The 27,137-nt window shown below is 31.1% G+C and overlaps 1 protein-coding gene across 4 annotated transcripts in view; it reads right to left on the bottom strand.

Moving 5' to 3' along the window:
- The window catches only part of LOC131666605 (excitatory amino acid transporter), a 521,775-nt gene that overhangs the window by 111,961 nt on the left and 382,677 nt on the right, over positions 1–27,137 (bottom strand). Inside the window, exon 10 of one of the 4 annotated variants that reach the window (XM_058939445.1) lies at positions 14,150–14,289. The exons of the other annotated variants lie outside the window; for them this stretch is intronic. Within the exon in view, the coding sequence (XP_058795428.1) occupies positions 14,191–14,289 (99 nt within the window). The 3' untranslated portion in view covers positions 14,150–14,190. The remainder of the gene's footprint in view (positions 1–14,149; positions 14,290–27,137) is intronic. 4 annotated transcript variants of the gene reach the window in all.

The raw sequence follows: 27,137 nt of genomic DNA, 5'->3' as shown, positions 1-27,137 counted from the left end.
GGTGCTGCTTCCTTTACAGCATCAGGGCAATGCCCACTCCACGAATCAATTAATAAGACACTTGAATGCCCAACATTGGGAAAATACACATCCTTCAGCCATGTTTTGAAATGTTCTGTAACCATTGAAAAAACTCATTTTTATTCACATGACATAAGTTAAAAACTGTAATCATCAATAATAAATATCATACCTGAGGTCAGTTTGCCAAAAGCGGAAGGCATCACGTAAATATTTGATGGCTTGAATAATTTGGATTCTACTACCGGTTCAAAGGTTCCTTTACTTTCTTTTAAAACAATGAATAATGGGGAAAGCAGTCTCCCATCACCTGAAATGAGTGGTTGAATTGTGTAACTGTGAGTCGTCGAACTTACAGATTCTACAAGACATTCAATTTGCTTTTCGCCTTCAATAGCTAGTGTTCTTCCCGAGTGCATTTCAATTTGAAATCCACTCTGATCTGAATTGTAAATTGATTCCAAACCTTTGCTTTTAATTATTTTTTTCACATCTGAAACAAAATCATCAGCTGTTTTTTGTAAATATTCTCTCCCTTCAACAGTCTTTTTTGTTACGAATTTATTTATCTTTCTGCTGACTATTCTGTGAGCCTTTTTAAAATTTTGTAGCCAATGACGTGACGCTTTAAACCTTATATCTTCATGTCCAACGATTTTCTGAGCTTGTAATGCCCATTTTTGTAAATCTCTATCGTGAATTATATAACCGGCATCGGAAGCCGACTGAAAATTATCTAATACAAATTTATTGATTCTTCCAATTTTTTCTTTATAAGTGTCTCCTTTATTCAAAGTATGCGCCCATCGTTTCAACTGTGTAATTGATTGGACTTTTCGAAATCTATGCTGCACAGTTTGCAGAGCGAGATTTTTCGTAACTCCGCTTCTCCAATAGTCCACAGCTTTTCGTTTGTAATCCCAAGATAGATCTTCTGTATCCGCTGTACATACTAGTGAGTGTTCATCAACATCCGCTGACCAGATTTTATCAATATCTTCAATAATATGCATTTCAGTATCCTTAAATGGTTCTTGAAAAGCTAATGTAGATTCCACAATGAATTCTGGATCCTCAAAGTTATTTATACAATCAAGTAATAGTTTTTCTATATTATCCTTCAAAGCAATTTCATCTTTAGTAATGGGACTTTCTTGTATATTCATAGCTTGAAAAGATAATAATAATAATTGTATAACATTTATAGGATTAATAGTCATTTTTCCAATACCTAGAAATAATAATTATTATTTGTTTTTTATATGATGAAATCCGAAGCGCATTAATTTGAATATTTTTTTACAAAGTCAGGCAATAATTTTTAATATCATTTAAAGCAACATTACACTGACAATTACGTATCAATTTCATTTCTAATTTCTTCGAACGATAATTGAATATTGAAAATTCCAAAATTTCTTGTCCATCTTTGATCCCTCACCAATTCTGGAAAAAGACCACATAAAAATATGAAGTATTGCATTTTATAACTCTTTATAAGCTATATCTAAATCACTAATTAAAAAATTATTTTCGTCAAATACGATGTGAGTATGAAAATTTTTGAGCTTTTTTCTTCGGAAAAATATTTAATTCAAAAATGTAGAGTAAAAAAAATGATGAAAATAATTTTTTATGGTTTCTTTAGATAGGGCTTGTAAAGAGCTGTAAAATAGAGTACTTTCAATTTCTGTACGTTTTTTGAAAAATGGCGAGGGCATGTACTATATACAACATCTATCAATTACCGCGTTAAGAAATTTTACGCAAAAGGAAATTTTACTTACAATCAGGAAATAAGTATTGACCAAAAATTATATGGTAGAATTAATATGTACGAATTCCAAAAAACTATGTTATACTTTGATGAAATTTGAAGTTTGAAATTTGGTTGCACATTTATTGGATTCCAATGTAATTTCTTGTAAATTCAACAAACACTGCACTCACAATTAATATACTGATTCAAACGAGCTCGATGAAGCTCTGACTAAAGACTGATGATGAGAGGTAATATCGAGTATTCGAGTGTTGTTTTGGCGAGCTGATTGTGAGTTCAAGAGTGTGATCGCATCGTCGAAAAAGGTCTTATCTATCCAAAACATAGCAAGACGATAATTTAACCGTTGAGGTTTTTCCCACCGTCCGATCTCGACAACAACAACAAGAAAATGATAAATTTAATCTTATCTTGTTATTTTAAGCTGTTCACTTCTCTTAATTTGTTTTCGAAGCGTTTATACGTTTATTCTTCGTATGCATTTATTCGATAATTAGTTAGTTCTTCTTGCTTTGAATCATTAATTTTTTATTACTTTTGAAAGTCCCATAGAAATAAAATAGAATAAAATCATAGAGATACGACAATATCTCCTGTGGGGCTGGTACACCCCTTATTATAGGTTATTTTTATTAAGGTGAGAACAGTCGATTTCGTATTTGAATATTGTGCATACTGCCAAAATTTTTTTCGTCAAACTCAAGAAACTAGATTTTCATATGGAAAAGGGTGTCATTTTTTTATTGAAAAATAGGGGTTGATACATTAGTGGGGAGAAGAATTCTAATTCAATACCAAGGATGTGAACTAATATTATTACACGTTTTACGCCACTGAATAGTCCTAGGGTATTTTCAAGTAATGAAAAAATAATACTTGAGATTGAGTTTTAGGGATGAATTCATTTGTAAGGGCTGATTTCAGAAAATTTCAAACTACATCAACTACTTAACAATTTTAATAGTATCCAAGAGATTTACACCATGATATCGTAATGGAATAATGAAATATAATAGTATAAATGTTAGGGGTAGCTCACCCCCTCAAGGGATTTTTTTTTGAAAATACCGGAACAGGTCAACTTTATTTTTGATTATAGTGCATAAAACAATTAATTTTGTCAAGATTTAACAGATTTTGGAATGTGTATAGTGAAAAAAATGGTCATCAAATATAGTTTTTCATTAATAAAAAACGGGGGTTACGAGTCTGATGACTAAAAACAATGCATAAATATGTGCTTTTCAATAACAAGTGCTACCCACTTTGTTTCAGTAAAAAATTACGAATTGTATTCGAGAAATTAAAAAAAATTTGTTTTTAGGGGTGAACTTCAAGGGTGGGTTTCACCCCTTAAATGGGCTTATGGACACGTATAAAAAAATACGCGTCGAATATTTTTTGATGTTCTACAACATATCACAATTTCAAGAAAATCGGTGAGGTACACCTCGGGTACCTTCCTTGTAAGCTTCCTGCGTCATATTTATAATGTCTGTTTAGCGTGACATTGGGCGGGTCTTTACCGCTCAACGCTATATAGTTGCGACTCTGAATATGCATTTCAAAAAATAATAATGAATAATATAGTTATACTGAAGCACAAACCAATTTCATTGAGTACATAATATCAAAATAATTATAATGTATATGTAAATACCAATAATCTCAATGAAATAAGTTTGTATTTCATGATGACCAGCATGTTATTCATTATCACTTTTTCACATGCATGTGCAGGGGTGGAATTTTATTTTATCGTAGTTGCCTATAAATAAAAGCCTATAGTTACTTTATTTCATGGAAAAATTAACACGGTAAATATAATACTAAATTATTATGACAAAATTAATAATTCTGATAGACTATGTAATAGCGTCGGCCGTCCGTGGCCGGCAATTCCTTCCCGTATTATCGAATTGTTTAAGAAAGAGGCAAGGGAGGCGGTATATCGCTCCCGGCAAGGCAGAAAAGTACAGGTGATCACAATGACTACGCTCCTTATCTCAAACGAATTCAAATTTATTACAAAACGCTACCTCAAGCGTTGACGGTCGAAACACTTTAATACATACCTTAACCTACTATACACTAAATTCTTATTAACTAAATGAGATAGCCGGCACGTGAGCGCCTTGCCATCTCATTACTGACTCGAAACACAATAAATTGAAAGGAAAATTAACAACTAAAGTAGCTGTGCCGGCCCGCGAAAGCCTGGCACAGCGCACAAGTCGAGAGTAGCCGTAAAGGTAAACTTGATTAAGAGAGAAAGACAAGAGGAGAGAGGATGACCTGATGAATCGAAGTCCACTGGGCTAGCACGTGGATCCTTTCGCCGGTTGGCGACTTAGTGGGTTATGGCGCGGCCGGTGGACAAAGGCTGGCTCAAAATACTGTCCCGCTGCGCTGGACTGCTGCACTATCGCTCGCGAGGTCACTCTCTTAATATAATGCTAGCGAGAGACGACTACTAGTGCGTGAGAGACTGCTCACGCCTTCCCCACCACTAACTTACCTAATCGGCGGCACGCGGCACCGCCAAGCGTGGTCAGTGCCGCGTGCCTAGCCGCACCATAGTTGCATTCTCTCTCTCTCTCTCTCTCTCTCTCTCTCTCTCTCTCTCTCTCTCTCTCTCTCGCTCTCTCACTTTCGGTGACTAACGAGAGCGCATGTTGTTGCGCGCTCCTGCTCACTGGTACTGCCGCTGCTCTCTCTTTCTTTCTTGCTTGTGGAAGAGAAACCGATGCTGAAAACAAAAGCTGGCATCAGGCACGGAAATACATGTGCGTCAGATGCCCGCCATGAGCCCTTGCTAAGGTCGGAGAGAGAGAAGGAACACACGGTGTAGGCCATGACTAGCCTACACCGTTACAACTATTTCTAACATTACACTCAATTTTGTTTGGCCATAATAGAACTACTGTTTTGAAGTTTAATATATGGGTAATTCTTGGCTATTTCGATTGACTTGTAACCCTTAGGTTGCGGATTTTTTTTTAATTTGGCACAATTGTTGTACACATAAAAATGAGATTTTTCCCAAATTTTGAAGACGATACATTAATTATATCAAAAGTTATTAACAATTAAAGAAAAATGATAAAAAATTTTCAATTGGCTATATTTTAAAAACTAATAAAGATATCGAAGTCGGATTTTTTTGAAAATACTTATGATGCCTTAAAATTTCGAAATAATTACAACAATAAACAATAAAAATTTTTTTTCGAAAGTTATTAATTTTTTGTTTAAAAAATTGCTAATATCTCAAAAAGTATACTTTTTTTTGAAAAATTCTTGTTCCTGCGTGTTCTTGAGGTTTTTTGCTATCGAAATCAATCATAAAATTCAAGGGCCCGACATATCGGAAGCGTAGCCCTAATCAAAAGAAGATGCCTCAGCGTAAGACCACGAAGACGTCCCGCTGCCGTTGCGACGTAAGTACACCGAGGCATCTTCTTTTGATTAGGGCTACGCTTCCGATATGTCGGGCCCTTGAATTTTATGATTGATTTCGATAGCAAAAATCCTCAGGAACACGCAGGAACAAGAATTAAAAAAAAATATACTTTTTGAGATATTAGCAATTGTTTGAACAAAAAGTTAATAACTTTCGAAAAAAATTTTTTATTATTTATTGTTGTAATTATTTCGAAATTTTAAGGCATTATAAGTATTTTCAAAAAAATCCGACTTCGATATCTTTATTAGTTTTTAAAATATAGCCGTTTGAAAATTTTTTATCATTTTTCTTCAATTGTTAATAACTTTTGATATAATTAATGTATCGTCTTCAAAATTTGGGAAAAATCTCACTTTTATGTGTACAATAATCGTGCCAAATTAAAAAAAAAATCCGTAACCTAAGGGTTACAAGTCAATCGAAATACCCAAGAATTACCCATATGTGTGTTTGTTTTTTTTTTGATTGAAGAATGCTTTATGCAGCTCACTAGCCAGAGTAGACTCACCGTGTGTGGGATTGATCTAACTGGCTTACCCACTAAACGCTTATCTCTCTTTTCTGTCTGTATCTCCTGCGGGTATTGCGCTAGGCATTACTTCGCGAGGGAGGCGTCGGCTGTATACACCTGTCTTCTTTCTGCATCGTCCAGTCGTGTTCTTCTTTCAGTATCATCTGATCATCCTCTGAATAGACGCAATCTCGACACCTACGTTTTCCTGTATCTTTTGGGGTGACTGCGTTTTATCTGCGGTAAATACTCTTCGTCGTCCTTATTTTGTCCTTTTGCATAAACTACACTTGTTGTTTTTCTATACACAACCTGACATTAGCATACCAAGTTTTGGTTTCTTCTTTAACTTTCTTCAACTTCCTTTTCTGGAATGTCATTAGAGTATGCACTTTCATTGTTCAGCATATCAGAATAACTGAAAGACATATTTTTTTATTGATTGATCGTCAATGTCAACGTCCTTGAAAGGGAAGGTTACATATTTCAAAAAAATAAAATCAATGCCTTTTCGAACAAATTAATTCTGGTAAAGAAACGTCTAATGATTTTAATAAAAACACAGATACAGCTCCTGAGCTCTGTTCACCTTATTTCTAGTACAATGAGTCCTAAATAGTTCAGTAACAACAAATATTTGGTCACGATAAAATTTATTGATTACACACCAAGTGATCTGCAAACAATAAAACTGTATTCATCTCTGCCAGTCATATATCCACTCATGACTACGCTATACGTAACTGCAGGTTATTTCATATACAAGTCTTTGGCTAGTAGACTACAAAGCCTGTAACGGTCCTATATATGAGCTATTTATTAAATTATTAAATGACTGCAACTAGTCTAACGTATTTATTTGTTTAGTCAAAACAATACATTAAGCGGCGCTACCTCACTGTTTACGCGACTGTATACAAATAAGAGTCGAGTCAAAACAAATAGCGTGACGTCACAAATAATAGACATAGATATAATGATCCATAATATTGAGAAAAATATGTTAATTATAGATAATTTGAATATAACAAAATATCGATTATATAGATTTTAACATACAGATTCACAATATCTCATTCAATTATAAATTAATAATGAATATCAATATGTAAAGTTAATTTATTTATTAACATATGAAATATTAGAAAAATATAAATAATTTATATGTAAAATGAATAAGCATAGAACATGAGTAAGAATTGGTTTCATTAATAACAGCTAAATAACAACTGTTATTAATAAATAAACAATTAATAATTTATTTAAACAATAAGCTATATATAGAACGAAAATATTAAGTTAATACTTGATAATGACAATTTTATGATTTAGAAATCTTAGATAATTAATCTAATAAATGCATATTAAGATTAGAAGAAAACCGTTACAAATATGAAAAATTAGTCATAATTCAAATGTTATTAATTAATTTAAATAATTAATTTTGGAAAATACTTCCAAAATTAATCAACTTTAAGGTTATATGAAATTTTAACAATTTTCTATTGTAAATAATGTAATATCACGTTAATTAACTTTATTAGTTAATAACTTTTGACGACACTATTGGCGATAATTGTATACTGTATAAAATCAACAAATAACTAATTCTGTAAAATTTACATGTGTTAAAAACTTAATATTAATGGCTATTTACTTGTAAATTAAGAAAAATCATTTCTCAAAATTCGCGAATGTCTCTCGAATTTTCGGTGAAATCTCTCCTACAATAATAAGCGGGAAAATCTATGTATAAATAGGCCCACCTTTGCACAGGCTAGATTCATTCACTTCTAGCCTTGCAAAGTGAGCGCATGAGTCTGAATAAACTTGGATTAACACCTAAGTTCTTTCTCTCATTGTGATTTACTAAGCAAGACTAACCTTTCCTTATAATTTGAGCTCGACTTATAGAACATCTCGCGCTATAAGAAACTTGGGCCGAATTATATCCTATCAAAGAAAGACTTTAGCTCTGCTTATGGGACAATTCGCACCATAAGAAACTAGGGCATTGTCTGACTTTCCTCGATATATCGCAATTACTTATATATATTTGATTTACTTATTTATTATATTTGTTTCATTTATCTATTTTCTTGACAATTAGAGTAAAATCATCGGAAACAAATTCTTACTTATTAGCTACATTACGAGAGTTCGAATTATTTTTATTTATAAGTGATACGAACATCACATTTGGCGACCGTGACAGGACTCTTGTTACATTAGTTATTGTTAAGTATTTGTTATTTAGTTTATATTAGTTTGTAATTTAATTGTAAATTTTTATTATGCCGAAAAGAAACAAACATATGCGAGCAGTACTATGTAAGAATGCGTCATTGGAAAAAGAAATAAATGAACTACGTACATTGTATATGGAACTTGCGGAATCGTTTGTTAATTTAGGCAATAATTACAAAAAGAACATGAAATTATTTGATACTAGTTTGAGAAATATGAGCTCTGATTTAAATCATTTGGCTGACACCGTAGAACATATGTTAGTATCTAGGCCTGCTCCAGGCGCATAAATTGTATTATTATTTATAATAAATTTGATTACTACGATATATAATTTGAATTTATTCAATTATTTGTTAAATCCTATATATTATTGAAAATTGATTGATTAGTATCATCTATATATATTATTTATTATTGGTATTGAATTGATTGTATGCTTTGGATTTTTTTTGTTGATATTACAATGTCAAACGAAAAACGTTCAATGATAATTCTACTGAATGTGCTCCCGAAATAATTCTTAACGAACTTAGTGAATCACTAATTAGTGAAGAATTGACCGTGCAACAAAAAAGAACGCACGAATGGGAAAAAGCCGTAGTAGATGAATTAAAGACATTTCATACTGATCAATTTAAATTACAAAATGATTTTAAGACAATTTGTGAAACTATTAACAATTTAAGTAATAAAGTTGATAGATTAACGAATAAAATGGTTGAACAGGATCAAATAATTAAGAGTTTAGAATCAAATTTAGAAAAGTCAAATGAAATTATTGCTATTTTAAAAGATAGATGTGAAGATAATTTTAATGATATTGTTCGAGCGAAAAATAATATTACTATGGAAATGAATGAAACATTTTCAGTACTTCGTGAGAATATTGATAAAATTAAGAATAATGAACAAAATAGATCAATTGTTAATGAAACTATTATTGAAACTATTAAGCAACCTGCTTTAACGTGTCCAGTTTTTGACGATAGTTATAAATATCGACCAGTAAAATATTTAAATGATCTCAAACGTTATTTGCAAGCAAGTAATTACAATACTGCTCAATTGTTATGTTTGTTATCTCAATCTATGACGGGAGTAAATTCTTCTTGGTATGATTTAGTACAGCGGGAAATTAAAAATTTTGAAGATTTTGAAATGTTATGTAAAGAGAAATTTTGGAACGCTGAAATACGTAGAAATATTACTCGCGAAATAGAATTTGGAAAATATTTTGGTGGAAAATTATCACGTTATAATTATGCTATACGTAAGATTAATTTAGCTTTTGATATAAATGAAAATCTAGATGAAGAAGAATTAATAGATAAATTATCTCGACATTTTGATAGAGATGTGCGTTTATTAGTTCAAGCTAGACATATAAAAAAGATATCAGAATTTATTAAAGTTTTATCTTCTTTGGATAATAATGATTATATTAGTTCACGTCATGCTCAAAAAGATAGCGGCGGAGAACAACAAATTAATAGCATAACAATTGAAAATAGTAAGTCGAATAATAAAAATAATAAAGCAAATAAAAATAAGAATATTGCAAAACCGATTTTACAAGATGTACCTAGTACTTCCTCGGGAAACGAGTAAATGTTGCTTCTCGGAAATCGGATAAATGCAAAAGCTTGCAACGAGTTGCAACAATAAAATCAAGTAACGATTTATTACCAAAAGAATTATTAACTATTTTTGAAGATCCTAGACATGAAATTAACGGTGAATTATCAAATAACGATAATAGCAATGGGGGCAGAATTTGTCCTGAAATATTTCTTTTATTAGAAAACATTCCAGTAAAAGCTCTACTTGATTCGGGTAGTGAAGTTTCTGCTATTTCAGAAGAATTTTACAATCAAAACTTAAGTAATTTTAAAGATAAACCTACTTTGCCGATTAGTGGACACATTATTAAGGTAGCTACAGGCCAAAAATCGGTGAGATTGAAAAAGCAAATTTATTTGAATGTAAAATGGGGTAGTCAATACATTGATATTATCTTCATAATTATTCCTAGATTAATAAAAGATTGTATTATCGGTTATGATACTATGAAAAATATAAAGCTCAAGCTTGACACATTTAAAGTGCAAATTTATTTTGAAATTAATAATACTTTGGAAAACATGAAATATAACGATGCATTTATAGATGAAAGTACATATCAAAGCTTAACTATTCAGTATGATACTGTCTCGGATTTTGGGGATGACATACCATCACTCATTGATCTAACTCGTAATGAAATAGATGCAGGCATCACAAATGATGATTCTGATAATCTAACTCGAGGGGAAATTAATGAGAAAGTTGATGAAAGCTCTAACCTTACCGATGCTCAAAAAAATGAGATAGCTTCGCTTGCGTACGAATTTAAAGATGTATTTCGTAAAAAATTAGGTTTATTGAAAGTATATACTCATAAATTGATTTTAAAAGATAAAGAGCCATATTTCTCAAAACAGTATCCTATACCGTTAAATTATCGAGAAAATGTTCGAATTGCAATCAAAGAAATGCTAAGAGATGGCGTTATTCGTCGATCAATTAGTAATTATATTAATCCAATTGTTATAAGCATTAAAAAAGACGGATCAGTGCGATTTTGTTTAGATGCTCGAAAATTGAATAAAAAATTAGTTAAAGATTATGAAGCCCCACTACATATAGATGATATCTTTCAACATTGTTTTGGAGTAAAGTTTATTTCTAGATTTGATTTAACAAGTAGTTTTTGGTAGATTCCTCTCTCGAAGAAAGTAAAAAATATACAGCATTTATTATCGAGGGCAATACTTACGAATTTAATGTAGTTCCTTTCGGTACATGTACTAGTACAGCAGCTTTAGTGAGAGCTTTAAATTTGTCAATTGGCGATTTAAAACAATTCATTATACCATTTGTGGATGATATACTATGTATTTCTAAAACCTTCAATGAACATATTTATCATTTAAGAACATTATTTACATGTTGTCGAAGAGATAATTATACATTGAAATTTTCAAAGTCTAAATTAGTTCAAGAAGAAATTGAATCTTTGGGACATATTATAACTCCACAAGGTATAAAAGCTCAAAAAAGCAAATTAGAAATAATTCAAAATTATAAAGCTCCAAAAAATTTGAAAAGCTTGCAAAGCTTTCTTGGTTTTGTTAATTTCTATACCAAATTTGCAAAAAATTATGCTAAAATATGTAGACCTTTTTTTTTTTTTTTTTATGTTAACGTCGCTCTATTTATGCTCCATCAGTGCTAATTAGCGACGGAGGCTTGCAATGTGTTTGAGAACAAAGCACATGAAACTTTTTTCAGAGGTGCTTGTATCAGCAGGAACTGGGAATCGAACTGCAGGCCTCATGTAGACCTTTAATGAATTTATTGCAACAAAGTAAAGGCTATCAATGGTTACCTGAGCATGAAACAGCTTTTAATAATGTGAAAAAAATATTTATTGATGCAATCACTTTAAAATTTCCTGATCCTAATAAACCTTACATATTAACTACTGATGCCAGTTATCATACTATAGCCGCTGCTTTGTCACAATTAAATAATGAAGGTGATGAAGAAGTTATAACATTTATATCTAGAACTCTAAAAGGAGCAGAATTAAATTATTTTACTACTGAAAAAGAATTATTAGCTGTAGCTTGGTCATGTTTAAAATTAGAAACGTATCTAAGATGTAAATTTACAAATGCGAGATTAGTGAGGTGGTGCTTGTTTCTTCAAGACTACAACATTACGTATGAGTATCTACCAGAAAATAAGAATAAAGCCGCCGATTTTCTATCTAGACATATCACAGACTGCAGTAATAATTATACCGATGAAATTGAAATTGCTATGTTGATGAAAGAACCTTCACAAAATTTAATGAAATACTTCAAGAATATGGAGTCATTACAACAAAATGATGGTTTTATACAAAATTTAAGAAATAAAGAAAATTTCAATCATAGATATATAGTTTATAACAATTTAGTATATAAAAAAGATAAAATTAACAATAAATTATTACTACCAGAAAAAATTGTTCAAGAATTAGTCCAAGAAATACATGAAGTATATGATCATATTGGAAAAAGAAAAATTACAAAGATGTTACAGGAAAATTTTTATATCTACAAACTTCGTAAAAAAGTGGCTGTAACAATAAATCGTTGCGATTTATGTCAGCACACGAAGCATTACACAAAACAGATATTACCTGTAAATCCATACCAATTTTAGCTACTAGAAGATTTATCTTCACTCCAAACAAATTTACAATATATGTAAATATTGGAGAAAATGTGCTAATAATTTTGAGACAAGGAGGGATAAAATCAACTTGGATGGTTGTCCAATGTAAAGAACTTTATCTTCCTCTCTCAATATAAATTTTAAAACACATATATAATAAAAAGCTCATAAGGAACTCATTCATGAGACTTCTTATCAGAAATCATTCAGTCTCAAGAGGGGGCTATGTAACGGTCCTATATATGAGCTATTTATTAAATTATTAAATGACTGCAACTAGTCTAACGTATTTATTTGTTTAGTCAAAACAATACATTAAGCGGCGCTACCTCACTGTTTACGCGACTGTATACAAATAAGAGTCGAGTCAAAACAAATAGCGTGACGTCACAAATAATAGACATAGATATAATGATCCATAATATTGAGAAAAATATGTTAATTATAGATAATTTGAATATAACAAAATATCGATTATATAGATTTTAACATACAGATTCACAATATCTCATTCAATTATAAATTAATAATGAATATCAATATGTAAAGTTAATTTATTTATTAACATACGAAATATTAGAAAAATATAAATAATTTATATGTAAAATGAATAAGCATAGAACATGAGTAAGAATTGGTTTCATTAATAACAGCTAAATAACAACTGTTATTAATAAATAAACAATTAATAATTTATTTAAACAATAAGCTATATATAGAACGAAAATATTAAGTTAATACTTGATAATGACAATTTTATGATTTAGAAATCTTAGATAATTAATCTAATAAATGCATATTAATATTAGAAGAAAACCGTTACAAATATGAAAAATTAGTCATAATTCAAATGTTATTAATTAATTTAAATAATTAATTTTGGAAAATACTTCCAAAATTAATCAACTTTAAGGTTATATGAAATTTTAACAATTTTCTATTGTAAATAATGTAATATCACGTTAATTAACTTTATTAGTTAATAACTTTTGACGACACTATTGGCGATAATTGTATACTGTATAAAATCAACAAATAACTAATTCTGTAAAATTTACATGTGTTAAAAACTTAATATTAATGGCTATTTACTTGTAAATTAAGAAAAATCATTTCTCAAAATTCGCGAATGTCTCTCGAATTTTCGATGAAATCTCTCCTACAATAATAAGCGGGAAAATCTATGTATAAATAGGCCCACCTTTGCACAGGCTAGATTCATTCACTTCTAGCCTTGCAAAGTGAGCGCATGAGTCTGAATAAACTTGGATTAACACCTAAGTTCTTTCTCTCATTGTGATTTACTAAGCAAGACTAACCTTTCCTTATAATTTGAGCTCGACTTATAGAACATCTCGCGCTATAAGAAACTTGGGCCGAATTATATCCTATCAAAGAAAGACTTTAGCTCTGCTTATGGGACAATTCGCACCATAAGAAACTAGGGCATTGTCTGACTTTCCTCGATATATCGCAATTACTTATATATATTTGATTTACTTATTTATTATATTTGTTTCATTTATCTATTTTCTTGACAATTAGAGTAAAATCATCGGAAACAAATTCTTACTCATTAGCTACATTACGAGAGTTCGAATTATTTTTATTTATAAGTGATACGAACATCACAAGCCCTAAGAACGACAGATGAAAGCTAGAGTATAGAGCAGAGAATCAGTCTTTCAATTTTCAGTTGAGCTTTAATATCCAAGTTAGTAACTATTTTTATTTGTTAAAATGATTCACATTATGTATGATGGGTGAAAAAAAACCAAAAATATTCTTCAGAAATATTTTAATAATGAAAGAAAGTAAATTAGAAAGTTGGAAGATGTAACATATGAAAATCACGTACCTCAAATGATATAACCAATGTCCTCATCGACGAGTGAATTTTTAAATCAAGTGAATATCTGTGATAAATACATACGATAAAATTGACCAAAATCCAGTCCAATGCCAATGGCAAAGCCAAGGTAAATGCAGAGCAGGAAGCTGTACAAAAGACAGTTATTTTAAAGCTATATTTTCAAGTATAAAGACCAAAATTATGACAAGCACAATAATTTTGACAACTAAGACTTTATATGATTGACAGCTTAGATACAGGATCTTTTATTATTCCACTAATGATAAAGTCCAATTCAAACAATGATTTTATCTAAATAAACGACTTAATAAATTTGAATTCATGAATAGTGCCATAATCTTTCTAGGTTATATCGTGGCATATTTTCTAGATTATTTTTGTAGCATGTCAAAAATAATTGTTTATATTTAATACAGAGTCATAGGTGAAATGAGCGACACAAAATTATGTAGGAAACAGAACTGATTCCATAATGTTATATGAGAAAATTGGCGCAACGTTATACGTAAATATTGAAAGTTGCTATACATCCATGAATATTTCAGTTAATTGCTCATTCACTCGTAAATTTGTGTGTGTATATATATATATATATATATATATATATATATATATATATATATATACACACATACATATATTACTTACTCAAATAGCAAATTGTACATAATAAAGTACCTGAACTTTCCTGAACAGCAAAAATTTACGAATTAAGATTTGAATTTTATATTTCTCTGCAATTGCCACGTCGGTTAAAGAAGTGGTAAACGTTTGTACTTAGCACTCCGCAGTCCTTGGCCCGTATAGAGAATGGTGCTCGCATGCGCGAGAATGAGAATTTGAGCGATAAAAGAAATGGACAAACTAAATTTGGCGGCAAGTCTGATCTACAGCCACACTGACGTATATCAATATATATGTTCCAGTGTACGACATATGCACGGTGTGTTTTAAAAAATTTAAATCGAATTGAAAACCACTCAGGATTTTCTTGTTGAATACGATAGTAGGAACTTTCTGAAAACGTTTCCACGCGAAATCGAAATCTAGGACTTGGCCGTTTTTTTTACACATTTAACTGTTTTTTCATTATTATATAGTATCTACACATATAGTGACGTTTGATAATTGAATAAAGAGGTAATGGAGGTTTATAAATAAATTATATAATAAATCAAAATCTAAAATTAATTTATTAACACTTTCTACAAATAAATAAAATAAATTTTACTCATTTATTTACAATAAATTAACAAGAATAATATGGAAAATTTTTCGAAATAAATTATACAATCAATTGTATAATTATAAACGGATTGTAAACGATAATAAACATATATTATTCACGTTTTTTAAATAAATAATAGTAACGACAAACTGTAACAAGTTACTCAGGATAGCTTACAAATGACTACTATTATAGTCACATACAGTTTTCAATAAATGATTTGCGAACTCAGGGTGCGTATTAGCAACTTTACGTTTCTTCCATGTCTTTTTAAGGTCACAATGAACAGACTCCATTGCTTGCTCACTGAAGAACCCAAACCCTTTATTATATTTTAAACAGAAGTATGATACGTGGTGGACAACTGCATAAGCTTTGGAAGTAACATTTACATTTATGTCTAAATAAGTTTGACGAAATTTATTTATTGCATCAACATAATTAGGTTTTAATACATCTGAAAAACACGAATCTACTACTGATCGAAAGTCGGAAAAGCATTTCACGTATTTCAAACAATTTATATTGAAATTACTACGAAGATTGTCTATTTTGTTTAATAGAGTCTTACACGAGTTTCCTGCAAAAGCTGGCCCGCCATAAGTGACTTCTTTCATAACATTGCAAACTTGTACCCACTTCAAACTATCTTCTTCAAATTCTTTAGACATGTGATTATATAAAGTGTTCACAACACAAATCATGAAATGCAGTTCGGGAGGAGGAATTGTACTAATAATCTCAATATCTTCTCCGAAAATTTTACTATTTTTGAAAACTGGATAGTTTACACAATTTTCATATAACTTTGCATCATTTTTTTTACCGCCATTTTTCATCCAAAACTCGTAATTCTTGGAAATTTGAGCTATTGTTCTGTAATTTCCACAATCGTGTAACTTACTTTTTGATGCATTACACCATGGGCAAGGAAAAGTGCTTGAGTGAGGCATAATTCCTACTAATATGTTAATCATCTTCAAATCGGCGGCAATATTACAATCGAGTTCATTTAGATTCAAAAGAGACCAAAACGTAGAAACATTAACCCATTAACGACCAAAATACTCAATTTTTTTTTGGCGATTTTTAACGCGTTTTTTTCGGTAGTCATAGGCCTAAGAAATTTTTGCAAACACGTATTTGGATGGGAAATTAAACGCTCTTTCAGAATCTTTTTTCAAAATTGCGATTGATTGCGTTATAAAAAAGTTATAGCCAATTAAACAATAAAAACCTAAAAAATTTTGCGAAAAATCAAATTTGTGATTTTTTTTAGCAATGTTACCGCTAAAAAATCATCAAACAAATATGATCAGAGGTGATCACGACTACCAAAGTATCTCCAGGAATTTTGGTGAAATTTTTGAACCACTTCTTCCAACAAAATGGTGGCAAAATAAAAAAAAATCCATAAAAAACATTTCTCATTTTTTATCTCGGAAACCATTAAGTTTAGATGAAAAGTTCATTGAACAAAAAAGTCTTAGAATTAAACGAGAAATACGCCTGAATTTTTTCAGAATTTTCCGAGGCGATTTTTCAATTTTCGGAGAATACGGAAAATCCATTTTTCGGAAATCATCTCCAAAAATTCTGAAAAAATTCAGGCATGTTCCTTGATGAATTCTAAGACTTTATGTTCTATAAACTTTTCCTCTAAACTCAATAGTTTTCGAGATAAAAAGTGAGTTATGTTATAATCCTAGCAGCGTTAATATTTTTGATACAGAATAAAGAACAGCCATTCAACAATAATATAATAATGTTTTGCCTTTTGATGTGTATACAAGTGCAGTTTATATAGCGTATACTAATATACACATATCAAAAAAGCAATTCAGAAAATTGTATGTAAGCTCTTTTTTATTACTTACTAGTCTCTTATTTTTTTGAGACCATACAGTAAATCGAATCGAAAAGATTATTTTCGCTTTCTAAAGTCTAGGTTTGACAAGAAGCATTGAAAACTGCAGTAATTATTTTCATTAGGTATTTTTATTATTTTATATAACATGTCGCAAAAACGTAAAAGACGTTCCACTCGCTCCCATGAAATATACGAAATTGATACTTCAAAGAACACTTACGATGATATAGTTACCTTTCCAAATCCTGACAATTCTGGTTCTGATGGATCAGATTTCGATACTGATTCGGATGATGAAATTTCTAATATAACGTACACAGAAGCTTGTAAAACATATACTGAAACTCAAACTAAATTAGAAAGAACGCATGAACTCTAGTGGATGGAAGGAGAAAAAAAGTATAATGATATTTTGAAAGACAAAATTTTATTGAAAGACTCGGTAAAAAATAAAATACAAGAAATGGAGCCAGTAAAACTATTTGAAACATATTTCTCAACTGAAATGAAGCAATATATTATAGATGCTTGCAATGAAAATAATTTTGATTTAAAGTTAAAAGACTTAAATACATTCGTGGGAATAACCATTTTGACTTCATTCAACAAAAGGGAATCTCAGAGGGATTACTGATCACGTGATTCCTTTTTATCCTGTAACGTTGTTTCTTCTGCTATGTCACGTAATAAGTTTGAAGAGATCAAATCAAAATTAAAATATTCACAAACGAAAGATAAAAATCCAACTGACTATGCTTGGCGTGTCCGTTCACTATTAAACCTATTTGAAATTAATATTATGAAGTTCGGTGTGTGGAGAACTGCTCTTTCCATCGATAAAATGATGGCTAAGTCTTATGCGCGGACGGTTCTAAAACAATTCATTCGAGGAAAACCCATACGATTTGGTCTCAAATTCTGGGGTCTTTGTACTTCCGATGCTTTTGTATTAGGTCTTAACTTATACTGCGGAAAAAATTCTACAACGGGAAGTAAATTTAGTAGGTGTGCATTAGGTTCTCGCGTTGTCATGAATTTACTAGAAAAGTTTTTTCGTGTTATACCTCCGGGCAAAATATCTATGTTCCATCTTTATTTTGATAATTATTTCACAAGCTTAGATCTCGCTGTGCATTTGAAGAAGCTTGGGCTAAAATGTACAAGTACTATTAGAGAAGATAGAGTCAAAGATAAAAATGTTCTAAATAAAAAAGCTCAAAGAGGTGAGTATGCCGTGAAGCACGATAAGAACAGTGGTAAAAATTACATCACTGTGATGGATTCAAACCAGTTTCGATTATTTCTACTGCTGCAGGGGTAACTCCATTATCCATTTCAAAGAGATACAGTAAGCAAGAAGGAAAAAAAGTTGAAATACCTTTTCCGAGGGCTATTAGCGTCTATAATAGTTTTATGGGTGGCAATGATGTCCACGACGAACATTGTAACAATTTACTTCCGAGTATTCGTTTAAAAAAGTGGACGTGGGTAGTTTTTTTAAGACTAATTCAAGCTTCGATTGTAAATGCTACTGTACTATTCAATGCTGTCAATGATGAGAAAAAAAAGGTTGGAACAAAAGATTTTGCACTTTTAATAGCTAAAAATTACATGACGCAGAGACAATGCAAAAAAGAGAAACACAATATGTCCAAATAAACAAAACTCAAACTTTGTTCTTATTGTCCCGTAAGAACGAGAATTATCTGTGAAAAATGTGATTTATCGATTTGTGTTGAATGTTTCAAAAAAAAACACTGAAAAATTCGTATTGCAGTGAGAGACAAGGGGACTCACTCAAATCAAGCACCTCGAAAAGTGAGAGGCAAGGGGACTCACTCAAATCAAGCACCCCAAAGGAGACAAAATTCTTCTACATCCTCGTCGTTATCTCTAGGTCATGCTAAAAGTAGAACGTTTTTTATCTCGAAAACTATTGAGTTTGGAGAAAAAATTTATGGAACAAAAAGTCTTAGAATTCATCAAGGAACACACATGAATTTTTTCAGAATTTTTGCAGATGATTTTCGAAAAATGGATTTTCCGTATTCTCCGAAAATTCAAAAATCGCCTCGGAAAATTCTGAAAAAATTCAGGCGTATTTCTCGTTTAATTCTAAGACTTTTTTGTTCAATGAATTTTTTATCTAAACTTAATGGTTTCCGAGATAAAAAATGAGAAATGTTTTTTATGGATTTTTTTTTATTTTGCCACCATTTTGTTGGAAGAAGTGGTTCAAAATTTCCACCAAAATTCCTGGAGATACTTTGGTAGTCGTGATCACCTCTGATCATATTTGTTTGATAATCTTTTAGCGGTAACATTGCTAAAAAAATCACAAACTTGATTTTTCGCAAAATTTTTCAGGTTTTTATTGTTTAATTGGCTATAACTTTTTTATAACGCAATCAATCGCAATTTTGAAAAAAGATTCTGAAAGAGCGTTAAATTTCTCATCCAAATACGTGTTTGCAAAAATTTCTTAGGCCTATGACTACCGAAAAAAACGCGTTAAAAATCGACAAAAAAAATTGAGCATTTTGGTCGTTAATGGGTTAATATAGTTTTCTTGAAGTCCTTCTACTATTCCTAAAATCAGTAGTTTTTTTACACCGGAAACTTTGAATTTGTTTGGTGCTATTCCATCGCTGTAATTGGAACGAGATCTTTTATTCGACTTCTGAACGAACGCCTGATTGTTACTTTGAATTGATAAACATGTTTTTAAGAATTCTCCACAGCCATCTATACCGACTTTTAGATGCACTTCGTAATTTTCACGATGCTCATTCACATATTGACACAATGCAGATATAGTATTACATAAAACAAAATCTTTTATTTCATTAGAAACTTTTTTATCAGTAGACTTTGTAAATGTGACCTTTTTTACGTGAAAAAGCGAATCAAGACGGTGACTTTGAGTACTTAATTTTTTTCTTAAATCTTTGTCAATTAACTTTCGCTTTTTTGTAGCTGTACGTAGAGAAGAAACTATACTGTAAGTTGTGTTAGCACTTAATCCATAGTTTATTTGGATTTTTAATATATGAGCCATTCTACAAAAGTTCACACATTGAGCGTTATATCTTGTATTTTTTTTGCATTCCACCAGAAAGGTCTGTAATTTGGTGTGAAAGTGTGTTGATATGTAAGCATTCTGAGAAAAAAAATTACAGAACTATTCATCGTGATATATCTCAGAAGTAATCGTAAATGTGTAATCTCCGAAGCCTTTTTTTTATGTGATTTTCGTAATTTATCAGCTTTCTCCACATTTTTGATCCCAAAAATATTTTTATTGGTATTTTTGGACAGTATCATTTGAAAGGTCTTTACTGAAACTTTCATTTCATGCATCGATAAACTAAAAAAAAATCTTTTTTATTCAATTTTGACTCACTTAAGTAAATGTGATGTGATTCGGGAAAAAAATAAAGGGATACATGTTTTTACTTTTTTAAGCGTATAACGAATTTAATTCATTCGTTATGTCTCTCTCTTCCCACGCATGCATGTACACAATTTATATACTTGTACTATACTTGAATTCACATTATAATGTACAGCAGCCTGCAGCAGCCGACAACGCCGAAGTGTAAGGTAAGAGAGAGAGAGCCCGGCATGTCTACTCATGTGCGTACAAGCAGAGAGAGTCGCGCTCGCATGTATGCGTGTATGCGTGTGGTCGCGCTGCCGAAAAGTGCGATAAAAGAGTGGGGACGCCTCTCGCGGCAATTGACTGGCAGACGTAACGCGGGCGACACGTGTCTGGGCGCGCAAGGGCCTTTCCTTTCTCTTTTGCAATCGCCGAGATTTAGCGTTCGTCAACTTGTCCTCTTTACTGGAGAGTTTGGACCTTCATTGCCTAGAAGTGTTTGGTGAGCGCGTACCGTAGTGCGGCGATTTGATAGAGTGGTGTGCGCGTGCTGGGACCTAGCGCTAGACGGACCCGCGCTTCTTCACCACTGCAACCGGCGTCCGGGAACGCCGTCCGGCGAGCGGATACTCTTTGCACAGAGGGCCTGGCCATTGCCATTGTATTGTGAGTACCTACTCGTTTGGCTCTCTCTTGCTGGCTTGCCGCTTCTCTCTCTCTTTGCCGACTTACTGCTCTGTGTACTTTCCCTTGGACGCTTTGTATAAATTACTTTTTTATCCTTATTCTCTGTGTTTCTCTAATTTTGCGTCCGGCTCTCACTCCCTATCCTTGGCGAATTCTCTGCGCCCGTCGTTACCTTTCGTGCTTTTCAGCCACTGCTACCTGCGACGCTCTACGCGGGCCACGAAGCTGCCTGATATTGTGGCTAATTGAAGGGCCTGGCCACACGTGCTACAGCGCACCCGCCTCGTGGCATTAGTAACTGGTTAAGCCGAGCTGTCAATCATTTTATCCTCTCGATTATAACGACGAGTTAGCTAAAACCCCGTTATAAGCGACTTAATGTTTTTTAATCGATTTTTGAACTACACCATCTTGAAGTACGCGAAAAAACCTTCGATTACATGTATTATAATTATTCAATTGACACATTTTAGAACCATAAAAAATACGTTCAACTTTATTTTTTAATCCGAGTAAAAATTCATTGTAAACTCCGAAGCCTCGTTATAGTAAAGATGCCAATATTTTTTCTTTGACCTACTACGGTTAAAAGAAAGCTTTTGGATCATATATGAACCTATCATCGCATTAATAGCATTCAATTTAATTCTTTCCTACAAAAATAAAGAAATAGTTGTTTTTGTAATCTCCGAAGCCTGTAATCTCCGAAGCCTTTTTCGTAATTTTTTATGTACATGTTCTTAAGCGAGGAAGTTACATGTATACTTTTAATTTCTTTATCCTTTCGATAGTTATAATACTAAGCATCCCCACTCCAATTCAATTTCACATGTTACATATCGGTATGAAGTCGTTGTAAGAGCGGCGCCACAGCCAACTTTGATCACATATACATATGTATACCTATAATACATACAGGTTACTTCTACAAAATATAAACAAACATTGATTTCAAATGCCGTATTATTTCCTAAATAGATTTGCGCCTAACTCGCATCAGTGTTGAAATTTCATTCTAACGAGTTAGACAAGTTTGTGTTTGAAAATTTCTTTTTTTCTTTGTATAATAAACAAATAGTTAAAGTGAGAAATTAAATAATAATAGTTGTAGTTTTGTTTTATTGGTAAATATATTATTTTGATACACTTTTTTATTTTATTCGAACAAAGTGAAATGACTCGAAATAAGAAAAAAAATTCTAAAAGTGCTAGAAAACCAAAGTTAAAAACGAAAAAAAACAGATGAAATTGAAAAAAAGGAGAGAAGTCCAAAGAAAAAGAAGATTAGCTATAAAAAACGATCCTGAGAAATATGAGCTTTGTAAAAAAAAGAAAAAATGCGTTTTACAGACAGAGTTGAAAAAGGTAAAGTTAAAAAGAGATCTGAAATGTCTAATGATGAAATCAAATGTATTCGAAAAAAAACTCGTGAAGCTGTCAATCGTCACAGGATTCGAAAAAAAAAGAGCGAAAATAAAAATGATAAAGAAGTTGATTTGGCAAATTCTTGTGATTCAAATAGTGAAAATCGTATAAATCCGACGCCTGCTCTTAAATCAAACAGAGTTAGAAAACGTATGAGAAAAAAAATCGATTCAAAGTGTTACAGAGAAAATCTAGATTTAAAAAGACAAAACAATGATCTTAAAAAAAATTACATTCTGCTAATATGAAATTGTCAAGAACGAAAAATATAGTGGAATCTTATAAATCAAGTGAAATAGACAAATTTGAAGAACAGAGTGGATTGAATGAGCTCGCTAAAAATAATAATGTGTCTGATCAAATTAAACAAAAACTATTAGATGGAGAGGTATTGAAGCAGAAAGTTGTTGCGGCTTATAAAGAAACAAGGAGCGTAAAAGACAAACAACGTATTAGACAGATATTACACAGTAATGAAAAACTATCACTGCCATCAAAAGTTTTAAATAAGGTACGCAAAATTATTCCTTACAAACAGAGAAATAAAGAAAATACAAAAACGTCAAACAGAATTTTAGTGAGGCAAATCGTTAGCAAATTTTACAAAGAAAATAGTCAAATAAGACCTGGTAAAAGAGATTGTATAACTAAGAATAAAATAAAAAAGCAGAGTTCTTATCTCAACGGTAGTCTTAAATCTCTCTGCGTGAAACTTCTTTCTGAAAATCCAAGTACTAAAATAAGTTATGCGTTTTTTGCGCGATTACGTCCATTTTGGATTGTCCCTCGTAAATCTAACTCACGTGATACGTGCCTTTGCATAACACATGAAAATATGAATTTATTAGTGAGAGCGTTACACATAAATGAAATTATAACAGAAAAAAGTTATCAAGAGGTTATTGCGTCTATTGTCTGTGATTATAAAAATGAAGATTGTATGTTACGAAAATGCTAAAAATGTAAGAATAAAAGAGTTCGATTTTTACTAATAAAAGCGAAAAGGACAGATTTCCTTACAAAAAGTAGGTCACCAGAAGAGAAAAAAGAATTTCGGCAAAAACAAACAAAGAGATCACTGTTCAAATTACCTCCAAAGAAACAATTTATACTAATGCAAAAGAAATTAAAGAGGAAATACATCCCTTGCTTGTTGCTTTTATGGGTCACTTCACAGAATCCATCATCAATTTAAAGCTATGAACAATGCCAAAGCTAATTTGACAGATACTGATTTGTATATTGTAGTGGATTGGAGTGAAAATTTTCTTTGCAAACATGGCAGTGAGCCACAAGCTATGCACTTTGGTGCTTCTCGGAATCAAGTTTCGTTACACACTGGTATGATGTATTTAAATAATTTTAAGAAAGGCTTTTGCACATTTTCAAAGACTTTAAGCCATGATCCTCCAGGTATTTTAGCACACTTAAAAAGCATTATTGATTATGCTTTAACTATAAATCCTTCTATAAAACATTTGCATTTGCAAAGTGATGGTCGTATGACACAATATCGGAACAAAACTTCATTTTACCTTTTTTGCAAATATTTACCTGAAGTTTACAGTAACTTTGAGAGTATTGTTTACAATTATACAGAAGCAGGGCATGGTAAATCAGTAGCTGATGATATAGGAGGCGCCTTTAAGCGATTTTTGGATTCTTCAATAAATTACGGTCAGGATATCAGTAATTATGAAATGTTAGTTTCTGCTATTCAAGAAAAGTGTAAAAAGTATTTCATAGCTTCAATTTCTGATGAAAGTATAACCGCTGTCAAAAAAGTTATTCCAGAAAAATTAAAGTCTTTTTATGGAACCCTAGACGTCCATCAATTTAAATAGAACAAAGCAGAAAACGATTTGGTGAGATTTAATGCAATAAGCTGCTATGAATGCGAGGTAACGCAAAAATGTAAACATTACCATCTAGGAGAAATCCGATTTTCAACATTAAATTCAAAATCTACTCAGTCTACCATAAAAAGCAAATCTTCGAAAGTTCAAAAGAAGTCCATAAAAGTACCATCTAAAATTGTAAAGAAAAAAAATGCAGCAAAAAAAATAGTACAAAAACTTGTAATACAAGAAACAAAACTGAAAAGAAAAAAAAATAAAGTGATATATCTTTAAAGAAAAAAATGATTATTTAGTTCTATATCAGTATATTCCAGATGTTCAAAGTAAGATTGTATTTTATTTAATAAAAAATGTATTATTTCATTATCGTTGTTATAGTTAAAACATGGTATAAAAACTGTATGTAAAATAAAATTTATGTTATTTCAATAAAAAAACCCATTGAAAATTTATTTTATTATCAACTAATTTATTTAAATTAGTAATTTTTATAATATTTTAAGTATTATTTACATATAGTATACAAAAATAGAAAAAATTAGAAAGTAAAAGAACAATTTTTATCGCATAAGAGGTTTTTTCTTTTTTTTTGTTAAAAAACGTCTATAAAATTCGTAATTTTGAAAATAAATTTAGCGCAGCTTAGGAATCCCTTCTAGGACACATTTACTATAGTTTAAACATTCAAACTCATACAAATATGCAAAAAAAAATTTTTTTTTTAATTTACTGAAATTATGTCAACTTTTGTAGAATGGCTCATATCATCAACTGAAATAGTAGGAAAAGATTCTTTTTTGTTATTTGAATTTAAGGATAGTTTGAGAGGTAAACCGTGTTATTGTGATAAGTTTATTACGTCACTTTTGCTTGACTCACTTGTAAGTGAAGATACCTTCTTACTTTTTAATAGCTCACTTATTAAATGTTCTTTAGTTTTAGAGGGCAATTCATTATTTATATAGTTTTTTACATTGTTATACTTTGTTATACGGTTACACTCATGAGCTTTCCCTTTCTTCATTTCCGATAAACACTCAGTGCACTGCTTTAAATAAATGCGGTTAATACGGTTTTGAGAATTAACTTGTGAAGACGAAACTTTTTTTGGTTTTTAAATTTTTCTTCTCTCGCAAAATTACAAAGAGTACCTTGACACTTACCCTGAGATGTTGTTTTAGTATATTTAAAAGGATTATTATACATTGAGTAATCCGGAAAAAAATATTAATATTTTCCTTCTTTATCTCTCGATAAAAGTTAATTCTACATGTACTACATGAAGCAGTTGGCAAACGAACATCATTCGAATCGTAATCTGTATAACTTTGAGTCAAACTTTTAAGCTTAGGCCCTATACTTGTCATATTTTTTTTCTTTTGTTGACACAATAAACATATTTTTGTGTGATTTTCATCGTGAGAGTACGCATGATCTTTTGAATGTAAAGCCATTTTTCATTCTTGTCCTTTCTTAAAAGAATCATGAGGAAAATGCGTCGCCGACAGTATTTTCATTGGTTGAGATATGAAATGGCGCGGAAATTTAAAGTATCGTTAGATTTCTTTTTTTTTTTTTTTTATTTAACGTCGCTCTATTTATGCTCCATCAGTGCTAATCAGCGACGGAGGCTTGCAATATGTTTGAGAACAAAGCACATGAAACTTTTTTCAGTGGTGCTTGTATCAATCAGCAGGAACTGGGAATTGAACCCGGGCCTACCGGGTGCGAGTCCGTCGCCCTACCGACCGAGCCATTGCAGGCCTCATCGTTAGATTTCAAATATTATTTTTATTGATTAATTACTATATTCAAAAAGAAATATTATTACTATACAAAAATAAATATTATATACAATAGTTATATGTGATTTGAATTACATTATGCATAGACGTATTTTTTTACACGTGGAAAAACGTAATCATCCAGTTCCAACACTGAAAATATGTAGAATTCTTAACCTAACTTTTAGATGAGATACGCGTACATGTATGTATGCACTACTGATTCAATATGGTTAAGCAAACCGTTTTTATTTTTATATAATAGGAAATAGGAATAAGGAAAATGTTTTAATTTATTTAGTCTGTAGAAAATAATTAAGAAAAAAAGGGGCATAATAAGTGCGCGCGAAGCGCGCTTGACAGCACTAGTAAGTAAAAAAACTCATCGAACTTTAATTTGAAAGATGGTATTGTTGCGCATACTTCTTCAGTAAACGAAAAACGAAATAGCAGTGATAACTAATATCGTAATAAAATTTAATAGAAGTCTGCTCTGCGAGTTAAGCCTATGTATATACGTATATACTCGTAAACACTTATCATAAATAATATAGGTAAATACTTAAGAACGCGTGAAACGTAAACAGACAGAATAAGGCTGTGATCTAAGTAAATAGAAAATAATGTATGTAAAATGTGTTAAATGTGGTTGAAAGAGTGTAAAGCAATTTGCTATATTTTTTCAATACTTTGTTCTATACAAAAGAGTAAAATTATTTTATTTATTTGTAAAAGTGTTAA

This window comes from Phymastichus coffea, unplaced genomic scaffold (assembly GCF_024137745.1).
Source record: "Phymastichus coffea isolate CEN01 unplaced genomic scaffold, Cenicafe_Pcof_1.1 PCOF00004, whole genome shotgun sequence".
Classification (NCBI taxonomy): domain Eukaryota; kingdom Metazoa; phylum Arthropoda; class Insecta; order Hymenoptera; family Eulophidae; genus Phymastichus; species Phymastichus coffea.
The sequence above is the reverse complement of the archived record's forward strand: the minus strand, read 5'-3'. Positions and strand labels throughout refer to the sequence as shown.